This window comes from Protopterus annectens, chromosome 4.part0, assembly GCF_019279795.1.
Source record: "Protopterus annectens isolate FY-2018-M chromosome 4.part0, PAN1.0, whole genome shotgun sequence".
Classification (NCBI taxonomy): Eukaryota; Metazoa; Chordata; order Ceratodontiformes; family Protopteridae; genus Protopterus; species Protopterus annectens.
The window spans coordinates 840,914,287-840,928,880 of NC_056733.1; the positions used below are offsets into that span (position 1 = coordinate 840,914,287).

The 14,594-nt window shown below is 36.4% G+C and overlaps 1 protein-coding gene across 1 annotated transcript; it reads left to right on the top strand.

Moving 5' to 3' along the window:
* Positions 1-237: 237 nt before the first annotated feature.
* GP1BB (glycoprotein Ib platelet subunit beta) lies at positions 238-5,641 on the top strand. The gene has a single exon (XM_044068788.1). The coding sequence runs from the start codon at positions 240-242 to the stop codon at positions 861-863; it is 624 nt and encodes a 207-aa protein (XP_043924723.1). The 5' UTR covers positions 238-239; the 3' UTR covers positions 864-5,641.
* Positions 5,642-14,594: the final 8,953 nt, after the last annotated feature.

Here is a 14,594-nt window from a genome sequence, read left to right on the forward strand (position 1 = left end):
ATTACTACCAATAAATGGTGTTCCTTTTGTAATATTTGGGACCTGTCCTCAATAGATCCCATAAAGAATTCTTGAAAGATTTACTCTACTTTCTGAACTACAGATAGCAGAGTTTCTCATCAAGAGTATACTTTTTTTCCAAATATGCAATAATGTATCTCAAAATTAGGACCAAGTAGAATACAAAATGTTGCTGGAATTTCAATTTCTGTGTTTTTTTTTTTTTTGCAGGGAATAACATGAAGAAGTGGATTTGGCTGTTTTGTTTCCAGTTTCTTCTCCCTGAAGTGATGTCTCAGTGTCCTTCTGAATGCAGTTGCACTGATACTGTGGTTGACTGTTCTGGGCAGCAATTAAAATCAGACACTTTGCCAAATCAGTTTCCATCTTCAACAAGGGAGATTCGTCTTAATAACAATCAGCTTACAACCCTCCCCAATGGGTTTTTTGACAAACTACCAATGCTTCAAAAGGTTGTGCTAAACGGTAACCCTTGGAAATGTGATTGTGACCTCCTGTATTTCCGCTCCTGGCTTCAGAAGCAGCAAAACAGGGCTTTTTACAAAGATGTTGTTTGCACATACCCACAAGGTTTAAAGGGTAGGCTGGTTATGTACCTGACAGAGGATGAATTGCTGTCATCTTGTGAGCATGGGTACTGCAGCCTGGCTTTTATTGCCCAAATTGTCCTTTTCATCTTCATCATCTTACATGTTATCCTGCTAATTGTTCTTATTGTGTTCCTCAAGAGATTTGAAAAGTTCTCCAGAGAAGCCAATATGGTGAGAAATGAAGGATGCAGAGGTGCAGATATGGCTCCAGAAGAACATGATTACTTGCTATATAACCACAGCACAGCATGACCCAAAGTAATCTACCCATCATGCAAAGGTCTGTTTCTACACTTAACTCTTCTTCACCTGTTTCTGGCCTCACTGACCCAGGCCCAGACTGAACAGAATTTATCAGTCTCTTTCTTAAAGTTACTTTTGTGCTTCTGTCTTGCATTTCAACGGAGTAAGACATATTATATGAGTCTGTCTCCTTTTCGCAAGTCACAGTTGATGACTCCACAGACAATCACCACAGCAGACTTCCCTTTAGTGGACATTTAGCCAGAGGTTGTAGAAATTCTGGTACTTTTCAGAAGACCAGCTGCATAAGGCAAGAGACATGTCTTGAATATTTCCCACTTGGTTTACTTTCAGGAGGTGTGACACATTAACTTACCCAGTGTTCATGTTAACATTTACTTACCTTTCTGTCATATGTAGTAAACAAGACATATGGCTTCCATCAGCAATCAGGTAAAGAATGAGAGCCTAACATATCCTGGCTTCCACCATCTTATCTGGGACAGATTCTATAAGTTTCCTGGTCTATCCAACCTTCCCTTATTTATTTTTCATCTTTTCTGCTAGATGATGTTTGACACACAAGTTCTTGAGTCTAGTTCACTGCCCACACAAGTCATAATTCTACTTTTTGAAATGCTACAAATAAACTATACATCATTATTTAATAATATTGCTGTACTAGTAAAGCTTTTTCAAAGCTAAAATGTGTCACTGTAGGCTTAGCCATCAGTGAGAAAGAATCATCAAATATTTATATTAGCAGAAAACATGCAGGCACACACACACACACACACACACACACACACACACACACACACACACACACACACACACACACACACACACACACACACACACACAGGCACAGGATACTGTAGCTGAGAGTTTTGCATCTAGCACTCTGGCCAGGATGTTTTTTTTTAATCTGCAGCCTCTATTATGAACAGAAGACTGATGATCAGTGTGGTACTATGGGGACAGGATTATGGACTATGGTGGTATAAGAATTTACCTGTTGGTGACTTTATCAGTATGACCATTCGAGAAAGAAAATGCAAGTCACAGACAGGATTCTAGGCATGAAAAGACTGCTGTCTTCATCACTGGACTGAAACAGAGCTCTGGGTGCTGCTGAAAACTGTTTCAGTACCATGGTAGGAAAAAAAAAAAACGGTTGTATGTATTCAGTTTCCCTCTGTTGGTCAATAGAGGAATGATGGTGGTACAGTTAGGGTAGCATACTTCATTCATCGTATTCCTGTTTTGCATACTGAAAAATGAATACACAGGATGGCCATTAATGCCCATTTAAGTTATAGCTTTTGGAATAAGAAATGGAAGATGGTGAAGCCAAAATACAATGATTCATGTCATGTTTTAACTGCTTTCAGTTAGATTCTGCATCAATTCTAATTGCTTCTTAACCTGGTCATGTAATCATTATATGCTATCCCTCACTTGCAACAAGTATGTTAATTGGGATTTGTTTGAATTCAGCATATAAACATGAAATCCATGTTGGTACGAGTTATTATTGTATTCCTGGCATCAAACATACAGTAGTGATTCATGTAAAAGACCCTGACCCCTTCCCCTTGTGGAATGTCACAGTGTTCTGTCTCTTACCTTGTAGAATCTGATATTGTGTCTTGTCCTGTTCTCCCACAGTTTGCCAGACTGCATTGCTTCCATCTTCCAGAATGTATCAGAATTCAGTGCTCTTATCTTCCACAATGTGCCAGAGAGCACTGCTCCCATCTCCTATGATGTGTCAGAATCCACTGCTGCCACCTCCCACAATGCGTCAGAGTGCACTGCTCCCATCCCCACAAAGTGTCACTGTGTGTGTCAGAGTGCACTGCTCTCACCTCCCACAATGTGTCAGAGTGCACTGCTCCCATGATGTGTCAGAGTGCACTTGCTCCCATGAAGTGTCAGAGTGCACTGCTCCCATCTACCATGAAGTGTAAGAATACACTACTCCCATCTCTCATGGTGTGTCAGAGTGCACTGCTTCCATCTCCCATGGTATGTCAGAGTACACTGTTCCTGTCTCCCACAATGTGCCAGAGTGGACTGCTCCCATCTCCCATGGAGTGTTGGAGTGTATTGCTCCCATCACTCATAGTGTGTCAGAGTGCAGTGCTCACATCTCCTATGATGTGTCAGAGTGCACAGCTCTACTCTATCACAGTGCATCAGAGTGCCCTGCTCCCATCTACAATAGTGTTTCAGAGTGCACTGTTCCGATCTATCACATTGTGTCAGAGTGCACTACTCCCATCTCCCAAGATGTGTCAGAGTACACTACTCTCATCTTCAGTGGTGTGTCACAGTGCACTGCTCCCATGGTGTGTCAGAGTACACTGCTTTCATATCTCACAGTATATCAGAGTGCATTGCTCCTACCTCCCATGATGTGTTAGAGTACACTGTTCCCATCTCCCATGATGTGCCAGAGTACACTGCTCACATCTCCAGTGGTATGTCAAAGTGTACTTCTTCCAGATCCAATGTGGTGTCACAGTGCAGTGCTCCCATCTCCTACAATGTGTCAGAGTGCACTGCTCTTGTCATGTGTCAGAGTGCACTGCTCCCATCTCCGACTGGGTGTCAGATTGCACTGCTACCATCTACCACTGGGTGTCGGAGTTCACTGCTTCCATGATGTGTCAAAGGGCACTGCTTCCATCTCCCACACTGTGTCAGGGTGCACTGCTTCCATCTCCCACGGTGTGTCAGAATGCACTGCTCCCATGATGTGTTAGGGTGCACTGCTACCATCTTCCATGGTGGGTCAGACTGCACTGCTCCTACCTCCCATGGAGTGTCAGAATATGCTGCTTCCATCTCCTACAGTGTTTCAGAGTGCACTGCTCTCATGATGTGTTAGGGTACACTGTTCCCATCTTCCATGGTGGGTCAGACTGCACTGCCCCTACCTCCCATGGAGTGTCAGATTGTGCTGCTTCCATCTCCTACAGTGTTTCAGAGTGCACTGCTCCCATTTCCCATATTGTGTCAGAGTGTGTCATTCCCACCTCTCAATGTCTAACAGAGTGCACTCTTCAATCTAACACAGTGTGTCAGAGTGCACTGCTCCCATGTCCCATCATGTGACAGAGTGCACTGCTCTCATCTAATGCATTGGGTCAGAGTGCACTGCTTCCATCTAACACAGTGGTTCAGAGTGCACTGTTCCCATCTAATGTAGTATGTCAGAGTGCACTGCTCCCATTTTCCATGGTGTGTCAGAGTGTACTGCTCCATTTCCCATGATGTGTCAGAGTGCACTACTCCCATTTCCCATGGTGTGTCAGAGTGCACTACTCCCATCTAAAGCAGTGTGCAGAGTGCACTGCTTCCATCTCCCACAATGTATCAGAATGCACTGCTCCCATTTCCCATGCTGTGTCAGAGTAAACTGCTCCCATCTATTACAATGTACCATCTGGTACAATGCACTGCTCCTATCTCACACAGTGTGTCACAGTGCACTGCTCCCATCCCCCATGGTGTTTCAGAGTGCACTACTACCATCTCCCATGGTATGTCAGAGTGCACTGTTCCCATCTTCAGTGGTATGTCAGAGTGCACTGCTCCCATCTCCAACAGTGTGTCAGAGTGCTGTGCGCCCATCTTCAATGGTATGTCAGAGTGCACTGCTCCCATATCCAACAGTGTGGCAGAGTGCACTGCTCTCATGATGTGTCAGCATGCACTTTTCCCATCTCCCAGGGTGTGGCTGAATAGCCAGCCTTTCTCTACCTCTGGTGGTATGGAAGAACACACATCTCTCATGGTTTGGCTGTGTCATTTGTCTCTTCTAGCATGCCAGAATGTATTGATCCTCACCTACACAGTACACTGTCCTTCACCTCTCATTGTGTGGAGAAGTGTCTTTTGTACCAAGACACGTGATATATATCAGTCACAATCTGCCATCTCCCAAAATGTGGTGCATAGCTCTATTCCTCAATTTTCAATATGGTACGGTATAAGGTCCTCTACATTCAAAGTGTGGCAGAGTGACACACCAACAACCTTCTTCACTGATGTATAGTGCCATGTCCTCTGTTTGCCATAATGTGACCAGTGCTGTTTCCTGTATCTCCCACAATTGTGACTATATGCTTTGTTCTCCACCTTCCATGGTATCAGCACTGTATACTTGTGCAGTGTCATGTGAAAGATAAAAAAATAATCTAAACAGTCAGAATTTAACTTCTGCAGACACTTTATAATGGGACATTCCTAATTTGTGCCACTACACCAAAGGGTTTATCAATATTCAGAATCAGGAAGTTGGACGGGAGTTGTCTTGACATGCTGATCCCAGGACAATGCAGAGTATGGTCAGTTTACAGAAGTATGTAGAAGAGTAATGATTAAAAAGACTAACCATGAGTAAATTTGTGATCACATGTAGCCATGACCATAGTACAGTCTACTAACTTGGGCAAGTAAATAACTTTTTTTTTTTTTGCAGCCTACATTTGAAGGCATTAGTTGACAAAATGAGATATATTTGTCTTTTTTTTGTTCTGCCTTCTTAGTAGTCTTATCTTCCACATAAGAATTTTACCTCTGTTTGTTGTTATTTAATTAAAGCACTCATAATCTCTATGCCTGCATGAAGACAGTAATCCATGCCAGTTTTAGAAACTCTCCTCCCCCCAAAATATCATCTGCTGAAGCAGCATTTGTAATTATAATGCAGGTATTCTGAGGACATTTGATGTGATCTTGTTTTGAGAATAAAAGAAAATAGAAATAACATCAGATATTCTAGTAGTCTGATTTATGTTAATTATCAACTTAACAGTTTAATATTTCTGTTAAACGGTTCTGCTGCTTTCACTAATGCTGGTTTTGTTATAGCCTTTAGAAACTCTACATGTTTCCAACTTTATGTCAAGTTTTACAGCACACATAATTAACTAGAGTAACAGAATATAACAGAGCACATGCAAACAACAATCTACTCAAATAAGTAGTAAGAACATGGATAATCCTCAGTGAGCTGCACAATAGTTTTGTTGTCAACATTTAAAGATAGAGCCAGCAGCTACATATGTTTATCAGGTCATTAATTACAATGCCCTGTATCCTCTCTAGGACTTCCTCAGCTGAGGAGGACATATTTGGAGATGCAGAAACCTGTAACTACAAAAATATGAAAGTAGTTTTCAGGCAAATCACTGATGAGTACTTTTCTTCTCATAAGTGAAGAATGTAACTGCAGGATACAGGTAAATGTTTTTTCCATTAGATTACATCTATGATGATCAGATGTTCTAGTGAAAGTAATAAATGCCTGTGCAAGTATTGAATCATGATTGCAGGAAATCCAATTCTTTTTGACATCGAATATCTTACAAGAGATAGAAGTGTATACAGAATATGGAGGCAAAATTCTTGGCAGTAGCCCCACTGCATGAGTTTGCACACATGCAAGCATGCATGCACACAGACACACATGCAAGCTTGCACACACACACACACACACACACACACACACACACACACACACACACACACACACACACACACACACACACACACACACACACACATGCACGCATGTATACACACACACACACACACAAACGCAGGCACACATGCACACACACCATACACGGTTAGGGACAATTTAGATTCACCAATTTTCCTAGAAAGTGAAGTACATGGAAAAAAACATGCAAACACTGGCAGGACATGCAGGCTCAGACCTTAGCTGACAGTTGAACTAGAGAACCTTTTGCTGTGAGGTGACAATGTTAGTCACTGTGGCACTGTGCCAACAATGTTACTCACTGTGGCACTGTGCCAACAGTGTTATTCACTGTGGCACTGTTCCAACAGTGTTACTCACTGTGGCACTGTGCAAACAGTGTTACTCACTGTGGCACTGTGCCAACAGTGTTACTCACTGTGGCACTGTGCCAGCAATGTTACTCACTGTGGCACTGTACCAACAATGTTGCTCACTGTAATACTGTGCCAACAGTGTTATTCACTGTGGCACTGTGCCAACAGTGTTACTCACTGTGGCACTGTGCCAACAATGTTACTCACTGTGGCACTTTGCCAGCAATGTTACTCATTGTGGCACTGTGCCAACAATGTTACTCACTGTGGCACTGTGCCACTGTGAAGCTGCAGTGCATTCCACTCCAGAAAATGAAGTCACAAGCAACAATTACTCCGAAACGTTTCTTAAAAATTATTGCATTTTTCAGGAGAACAAGATTATGTGTTCTAGGGGGCGGAGCCTAATGCCTAACTGATAGCAGCAAGTTTTTGAGCTCCTTATATTTATACTAGAAATAACAGGAAAAACTTATTTTTACTAAGTAATTTTTGATAAATCTTATATGTGAAACTATTAACAATAGAATTACCAACTTTGGAGAAGAAAATCCGAAATTTTCCTGTCAAAAAAACCTGAAGACTAACTAAGGCGTCTAGTAATGAGTAACTCTAAGAATTCTCACTCAGACTCTTCTCTGAAGAAAGAAATTCAACTGATATCAACTACTCTTCAAGACTTATCTCTGAAGATGGACAGGTTTACTGAAAACCTAGAAAACCTTAAAGATAGTTGCCAAAAACAAACTGAAGTCTTTAAGGAAATTCTGCAGCAACAACAATTAAAAATAACTGACATTGAGTCATCTCTAAATGATATTGAGGGAAGGCTAAAAGAAGAAGAGCTTCATAGTGATTTTCTACTACAACAGAATACTTGGCTAATAAATAAAATAGATGATATGGAGAATAGGAAAAGAAGAACAAACATAAGAATTTTTGGAGTCCCGGAGAAGACCGAGGGGGAAGACATCATTTCATTCTTGAACTCATGGCTACCTGAAATCTTAGGGCTGAAAGAAGGCTTGTCTTATGGAATCGAAAGAGCGCACAGAGCCATCGGAAAACCACTTTCTGCTTCAACTAAATCTTTTCCAAGATCTATAGTGGTTAAATTTCTGTCATTTATGGACAAAGAACTGATATTGAGAACTGCATGGAGAAAAAACCCAGTCATTTACAAGCTATCCCAAATAAGATTTGATAATGACTATTCACCAAGACTCTTGGAACTAAGAAAGAAAACATGGCCCTTAGTGAAATTCTTAAAACAAAACAAAATAAAGGCACAGCTTGCATATCCTGCCAAAATTAGAATTCAGCATAGTAATGACATGAGATCATTCAACACCATTGAAGAAGCCACTTCCTTCATTAAAAACAACAATATAATTCTACTACCTGATGAAATGGACTGGTCAAATTCAACCTCCTTAAAGAGAACCTCGGGGAAAAACACTTGGACTGATGTGAGGAAAAAAAACCAAAAAACTGATGTTAAGAACATTGATGAATCAGTTTCTCTCAAAGCATTAACTAAGGTATGATTCTTATACATAGCCTTAATTTCATTACACTTCAGTTACATAATTAGTTTTCTCTTTATTTAGGAAGTATCATAATCTGTATGTTTCATATTAATATGGTAGTGGTCTGATAGAATCTTCAGATGCTAGAGTTGTGTGTTTTTTTTTTTTTTCTGTTACACCTTTCTTTAGTTAAACTCTCACAAGAGTATTAGCATTTAAATGAAAGGCCACTGTTATTATAAAGTTATTAACATATTGATTAATAGTTACTGTGCAAAATTTTATTAAATTAAATCCAATTCTTTATAGTCTGTCTAAAAAAAGGGCATTCCTTGAATATTTCTTCAGGAATATGTGAGAGCGTTGTATAGAATAAGAAGGAAGTGAATGGTAAGAAAAAAAGGCAGAAAATTGCCTTCTAGCGTTTTAACATTCTAATTGTCAGTTGGAGACTATTATTGCTTCAAGGTATACCCTCGAGCTTTCTAGTCAGTTTTTTTTCCTCATATCTTCACTAACATAGCCCAGCATTCCATTATAAGTTAAGAAACATGTCTATAAGCTGAGGCTTGTAGAACACTGCATTAGTTTTGCGAGTGGTGCGCTTCGCGCACTTTTGCAGAGTCTTTTTTGTCAGTTAGAACATTCAATGAAAATACTAACTGTGACATGACTTCTTAGCCCCTTTATGTTTTAATCTGTTCTTTAGAAGCTGAGTAGTTCAAGAATTGAGTAAATTTTAGCAAAAGTACGAACAGGTAAATGTATAGCATATAAAGAAAAAGTATGCTACACATGTTTAAAATAAAAAAATATACATAAATAAATAAATAAATAAAAAAGCCCATTTAGTTACTTTCTTCTTGTTGGGAAATACCAAAAGTGTGACAGTGTAGTTAACTAATGCAAGCAAATACATAAATTCAGTTTTCAACTGCGCTATGTCTGTCAAAAGTGAGATAAAATCCCAACTAATCATTGCAGTGGAACTGCCAGATTATATCCATGATTAGTTACTGACTGTAGCTCAGGGTTTGATTTTGATAGCTCCCATTTTCTTACAGTGTGACTTTTAACTTCTTATTTAGACTGCGTTTGGGCCATCCATGTAAAAGGGCATTTTAGGTCAGGTAAGCTTACCCACTTATCAATTAAAAAATGCCTATAAATGCAGTACCTGACAGGAATGATACATGCATACTTCTGCATATTTCGCTATTAGATGCCTATAAGCATCCGAATGCAGTAATGATTAGTTGGCAGTATATCACCTCTTTACCTGTTTTTTTTTTGTCTCTCATATGGGTAACTTAATTTCCTTTTCAGCTTAATAACCTAGAGTAAGCTAATTGATGAGAGTTTTATCAGTCTTGGCAGTTAGTGCTAATTTTAGCAATGACTGAATCTGCTTTGTTTGTAACCTATACTACATGTATTTAGTAAATAGTATTAGTATCGTGAGCTGTATAATGGACTAGCATTAACCTGCAGCAATGTGGAACTGACTTTGTTATTTTGGTATTTAGGCGAAATTTCACTTACACGGACCTTAAAATTGAATTAGTAAAACACCAATAATATAAAATAAAGCTATAATCAAAACATCCTGCAATTGGGAAACATGTCTATTTACGTAACAATATTTGCTATGTGCATTCTCTGCAGTTATAAGTGCAGTGCTAACTTCTATGTATAAATTGTATTATTTTTGAAGATAAGCACAATCTGCTGTATTTACCCTTCACCTTAACAGTTAATGGGTACACCACTATGCCATAAATGCCCACGGTGATTCCTAATGATACAGTAATATCAACAGTTTTTTTTTTTTTTTTTTTTTTCCCTTTTATGTCACGGATGGGAAAAAAACAGGAAAGAAAATATGGTAGGGTCAAATGTAATTTATGCGCACACTATACATTTTTTGGGAGACGCTATGACACATTCATGAGTTGCTCTTATAAAGTTTTAGAGAAATGTTTACATAAACAGTACACTATGTATGTATTTGGGTCTCTCTTCATTTGTTGAACTAGTGTTTTGTTGGGTGTTAGTTGGTTGAGATTGACTTCTTGAAAGTATGAGATTTGGTTTTCATTTATTGGAAACAGTAACAGTGTTATGTATGGTGTGGGATGGTAAAGTGCAAGTCTATAGTAATAACATACCTCCTCACACCATGCCTGATAGAAGTGTTAGCAGAACTTATACTAGGTATAGTAATAAGCAGGATATAGTCAACCACTACACAGCATTTTAGATTTAATGGCACTTCAGAGTAATGATCAGTAAATCTATGCTTGTCTCACTGTAAGGCAATATTGGAGTTGCTATATATAATTACTTTAGTTTTATACAAATTACTAGAGAATATTAGTAGCTTTAAAATAGTAGGTTTATTAGTGTTTAGTTGTTAAACGGGTTTAAGGGTTGAGGTGCTTTTATCCTCAGCTTAGTGTTCTTGATTGTTTTGACATTGGATTGGACATGGGTTTGGTGAATGAGGTGAGACCCATGTATTCATGTATTTATGTATTCATGGATTCTTTGTGATATGCACATGTTATTTCAAATCATTAACTGTATTAAGATGTGTTACAACAAGTATTGAACAATCTTGAGTCCTGTTACTGAATATTCAACAACCCCAAGTCTGAAATGTTGTGTACTCCCATCACACTCCTAAGAAACTTCATAAATAATATAATTAAATGATATAGGTACTCTTTACTAATTGCTGTAAGATTTAGTGATAAGAATTAAGAATATTCATTCACAATATTCACGCATCTTTTGATGGGCCACTTAATCTACTAATAAGGTTAATAAGGTCAGTAAATAGGCATCTCCCAGCAGTAACAAGGTACCAACCCTTTCAAAAGTGCTCACACAGATTCTCAATTATATTACACACATTTTTAGGTAACCCATTAAGATTATTTAATATTTATGTGTGTTTATATGTGAAAATGTTTTGGTGTAGATATAGGAGTATATTTATACATATGTATACCGAGAGGCTATGTAGAATTTACTTAGAATAGTAATTAAGGAAGAATTAAAAATGAGGACTAGTCCTTATAAGATAGTAATACTATCTGTCACACTAATAACCTGTTTTAAATGTGAAGTTCAACAAAATAAATGCAAATATAATCTAAATGTATATATTATTATGCATTTTATCTCTGTTAAGAGAAGGTCAACTGACTTACTTCATGTAACATAACCACATTTATGGAAGGCAGATAAGCTGAAATATTTACTTCAGCTGTAATAGACATCTACTTAGAACATTCATTAAAAAAGTAACATTAATTCTAGTATAAGTACAAACTTCTAGTAAAAGATTAATTACTTTATTGAGTAGATTTATCAAGGAACATAGTACTAATGCACGATACACTCTTTCATCAAATATTAATATTTTAAGATATCTTCAGGATCCAATTAATGGAGCTCAACTTTGAATATCCTTTTCCATGCTATTGTCGATGTTGAGGGAAAATCTGTTTGATCTTATCAGATCAATCAGATTAGAAGTGCTGTGCACTTCATGTTTGTGGAACTATGTAGTAAAGTTATTTTTCAGTCAATTAAAGTATGTTGTTACAATATTTTTCACTTTTTATTTTTTTCAGTGGCCCAAACTGAAACATTTGTTAAACTATCAAAGAAACAGTTTTGTTCATTTCAGTGTTCTTCTTAGAGAAAAGAGGGGGAAATTAACATATATATTTTCACAGGTCCTCATAAATATTAGTTCTTTACCAATGTATTCTGTTAAAATTATAATATAATATCCTATAGAAATGATAGACATAACATTGTTGTCTTTAAATGTCAATGGCTTAAATAATACTATAAAAAGATCAAATTTACTACGATATCTAAAATTACAGAGAGCGTAAGTTATATTTCTACAGGAATCCCACTTTAAAACTGATGATAACTTCACCTGGATACCTAATAACTACTTAATTCTGTCTCACTCCTCATATAAAAAAAAACTAGGGGAGCTTTAATTTTATGGAAGAAAAGTGTAACTAACCCACAAATTATTTACAACTATGAGGATAAAGAAGGGTTACTTTCAATTGTAATAATAAAATTTCAGAATAGAATTTGGACACTGGTAAATGTGTATTGGATTCCTGGAATAGGACTATCTACAGTTAAAAAGCAGATAGAGCTAATTAATAGGGTAAATAAAGGTATTCTAATAGTAGGAGGAGACTTTAACTGTATTCTAGATAGTTCTGAGATAACCAACAAGAGGAACCTACGTCTCTCTTCCACAGGTAAATACCTTAAGAAATGGACAGAAAACTTAAAATTAATTGATACATTTAGTTTCAAAGAAACTAACTCATTATTATACTCACATAGTGATTATCGTTTCAATACTAAAACAAGAATAGATAAAATTTTTATATCCCCAGCCTTAAATAGGAAGATAATAAAATTTTCTATCATCCCATGCCCACTCTCTGATCATAATGCCCTAATCCTTAAATTACAAATAGATTTTAAAAGACTAAATTTTGCCTCAAGAATACCAACTTACATTACTAAATTAAAACAATTTAAACCATGGCTAGACTCAGAAATTCAATATTTTTAGAAATAAATTCTACTGATGATCTAAAGAATATAATAATATGGGACACTCTAAAGGCCTTCTTATATGGTAGGATCATATCTTGGTTTAAAAACAAAACAAAAGAATGGGAATCAGAATTGCATAGTATCCAAAACAAATAACAGAAATTAATACAAATACTTCTGACGAAAGAATTCCCAGGTAATAAAAAAGAAATTGAAGATTTAAATAAAAATATAATGAAATTTTAACTCATAAGACTAATTTGGCTTTGGAAAAACTAAAATTTAGTTCACTCTCAACATCTCCAAAACACTTACATAACTTAGCAATGAGAATAAAGAAGCAAAACATAGAAAACAATATTACAAATATTGTACATGAAGGAAAAGGTAATAAAAAAGTATCAGACATAAATGATATCCTAGAAGCTTTTAAATTTCATTATACTAATCATTTTGGAAACAATAAAGACAATACTATTTTAATAGAGTCAAAATTAGCAATCCTATAATAAATAGATTACCTGAAAAATTAAAAATTGATATTGAAAACGATTTCCCACAAGGAAATAAATGACAAAATTAAGGAGAGTAAAAATAATAAAGCCCCAGGAATAGATGGAATAATAATGGAATTATACAAGATATTCCCAAATTCTGCAATTTCTTTACTTCATAAGTCTCTAAATGAAATTCAAGCTCAAAACATAATTCCACCTTCCTGGCGATATTCATTAATTACTCCAATAAAAAAAGAGAACAAGGACCCTCCCATTGTAGCTCTTATAGACCGATTTCTCTACTTAATAACGATTACAAATTGTTTATGTCTATATTAGTCAATAGAATTAAAAAATCTTGACTCAAATCATAAATGAGGACCAAACAGGCTTCATCTATGGCAGACATGCTTATGACAATATACAAAGAATCTTAACCATTATTGAAATATTAAATAGAGATAATATAGAGGCTCTCATAATCACGCTAGATATAGAAAAAGCATTTGATTCAGTGAATTGGGACTACTTATTTAGAATTCTAGAACTTTTTGAGTTTCCTCTAAATTTTATTAATATGATAAAGAATATATATAAAGATAATTTGGCCTATGTAAAATTAGGTCCATTTACATCAGAAGCTTTCAAAATAACTAAAGGCACTAAACAAGGTTGTCCTATGTCTCCCATTCTTTTTGCCTTATCAATAGAGCTATTTGCAATTACAATACGCAGTGACTCAAAAATTGAAGGCTTAAATATTCATAATAAATTTAACTCCAAGGTTATGTTGTTTGCCGATGATATACTACTAACTTTATCACCAAATAATGAATCTCTTCATGAACTAGAAATGCAAGTGGAAAATTTTTTTCTAAATTCTGGCCTTTGTTTTAATAAATCTAAATCAAAACATATTTTATTTAACAGAAAGGGGACTTTCACTTGAGTAGATATCATATACTTGGAGAAAAAGTCTCTACTTTAGAATATCTAGGAATTATTATATCTGATAAAATAGATACTACTTTGACACTAAACTATAATAAAATTTTAAACTCAATAAGAACACGTACGGAAAATTGGAATAAATTGATTCTAAAATTTGAGGACAGATTGCAGCTAATAAAAATGATTCTTCTACCACAAATAAATTATATAGCACTAGCAATACCTATAATTCCAAATAAAAAAATTCTGAAAGAAATTAGCAAAACCCTATTACGTTTTCT

Bases quoted from the DNA above. Each gene is read 5' to 3' on its own strand.
- GP1BB (XM_044068788.1), top strand. From the start codon at position 240: ATGAAGAAGTGGATTTGGCTGTTTTGTTTCCAGTTTCTTCTCCCTGAA.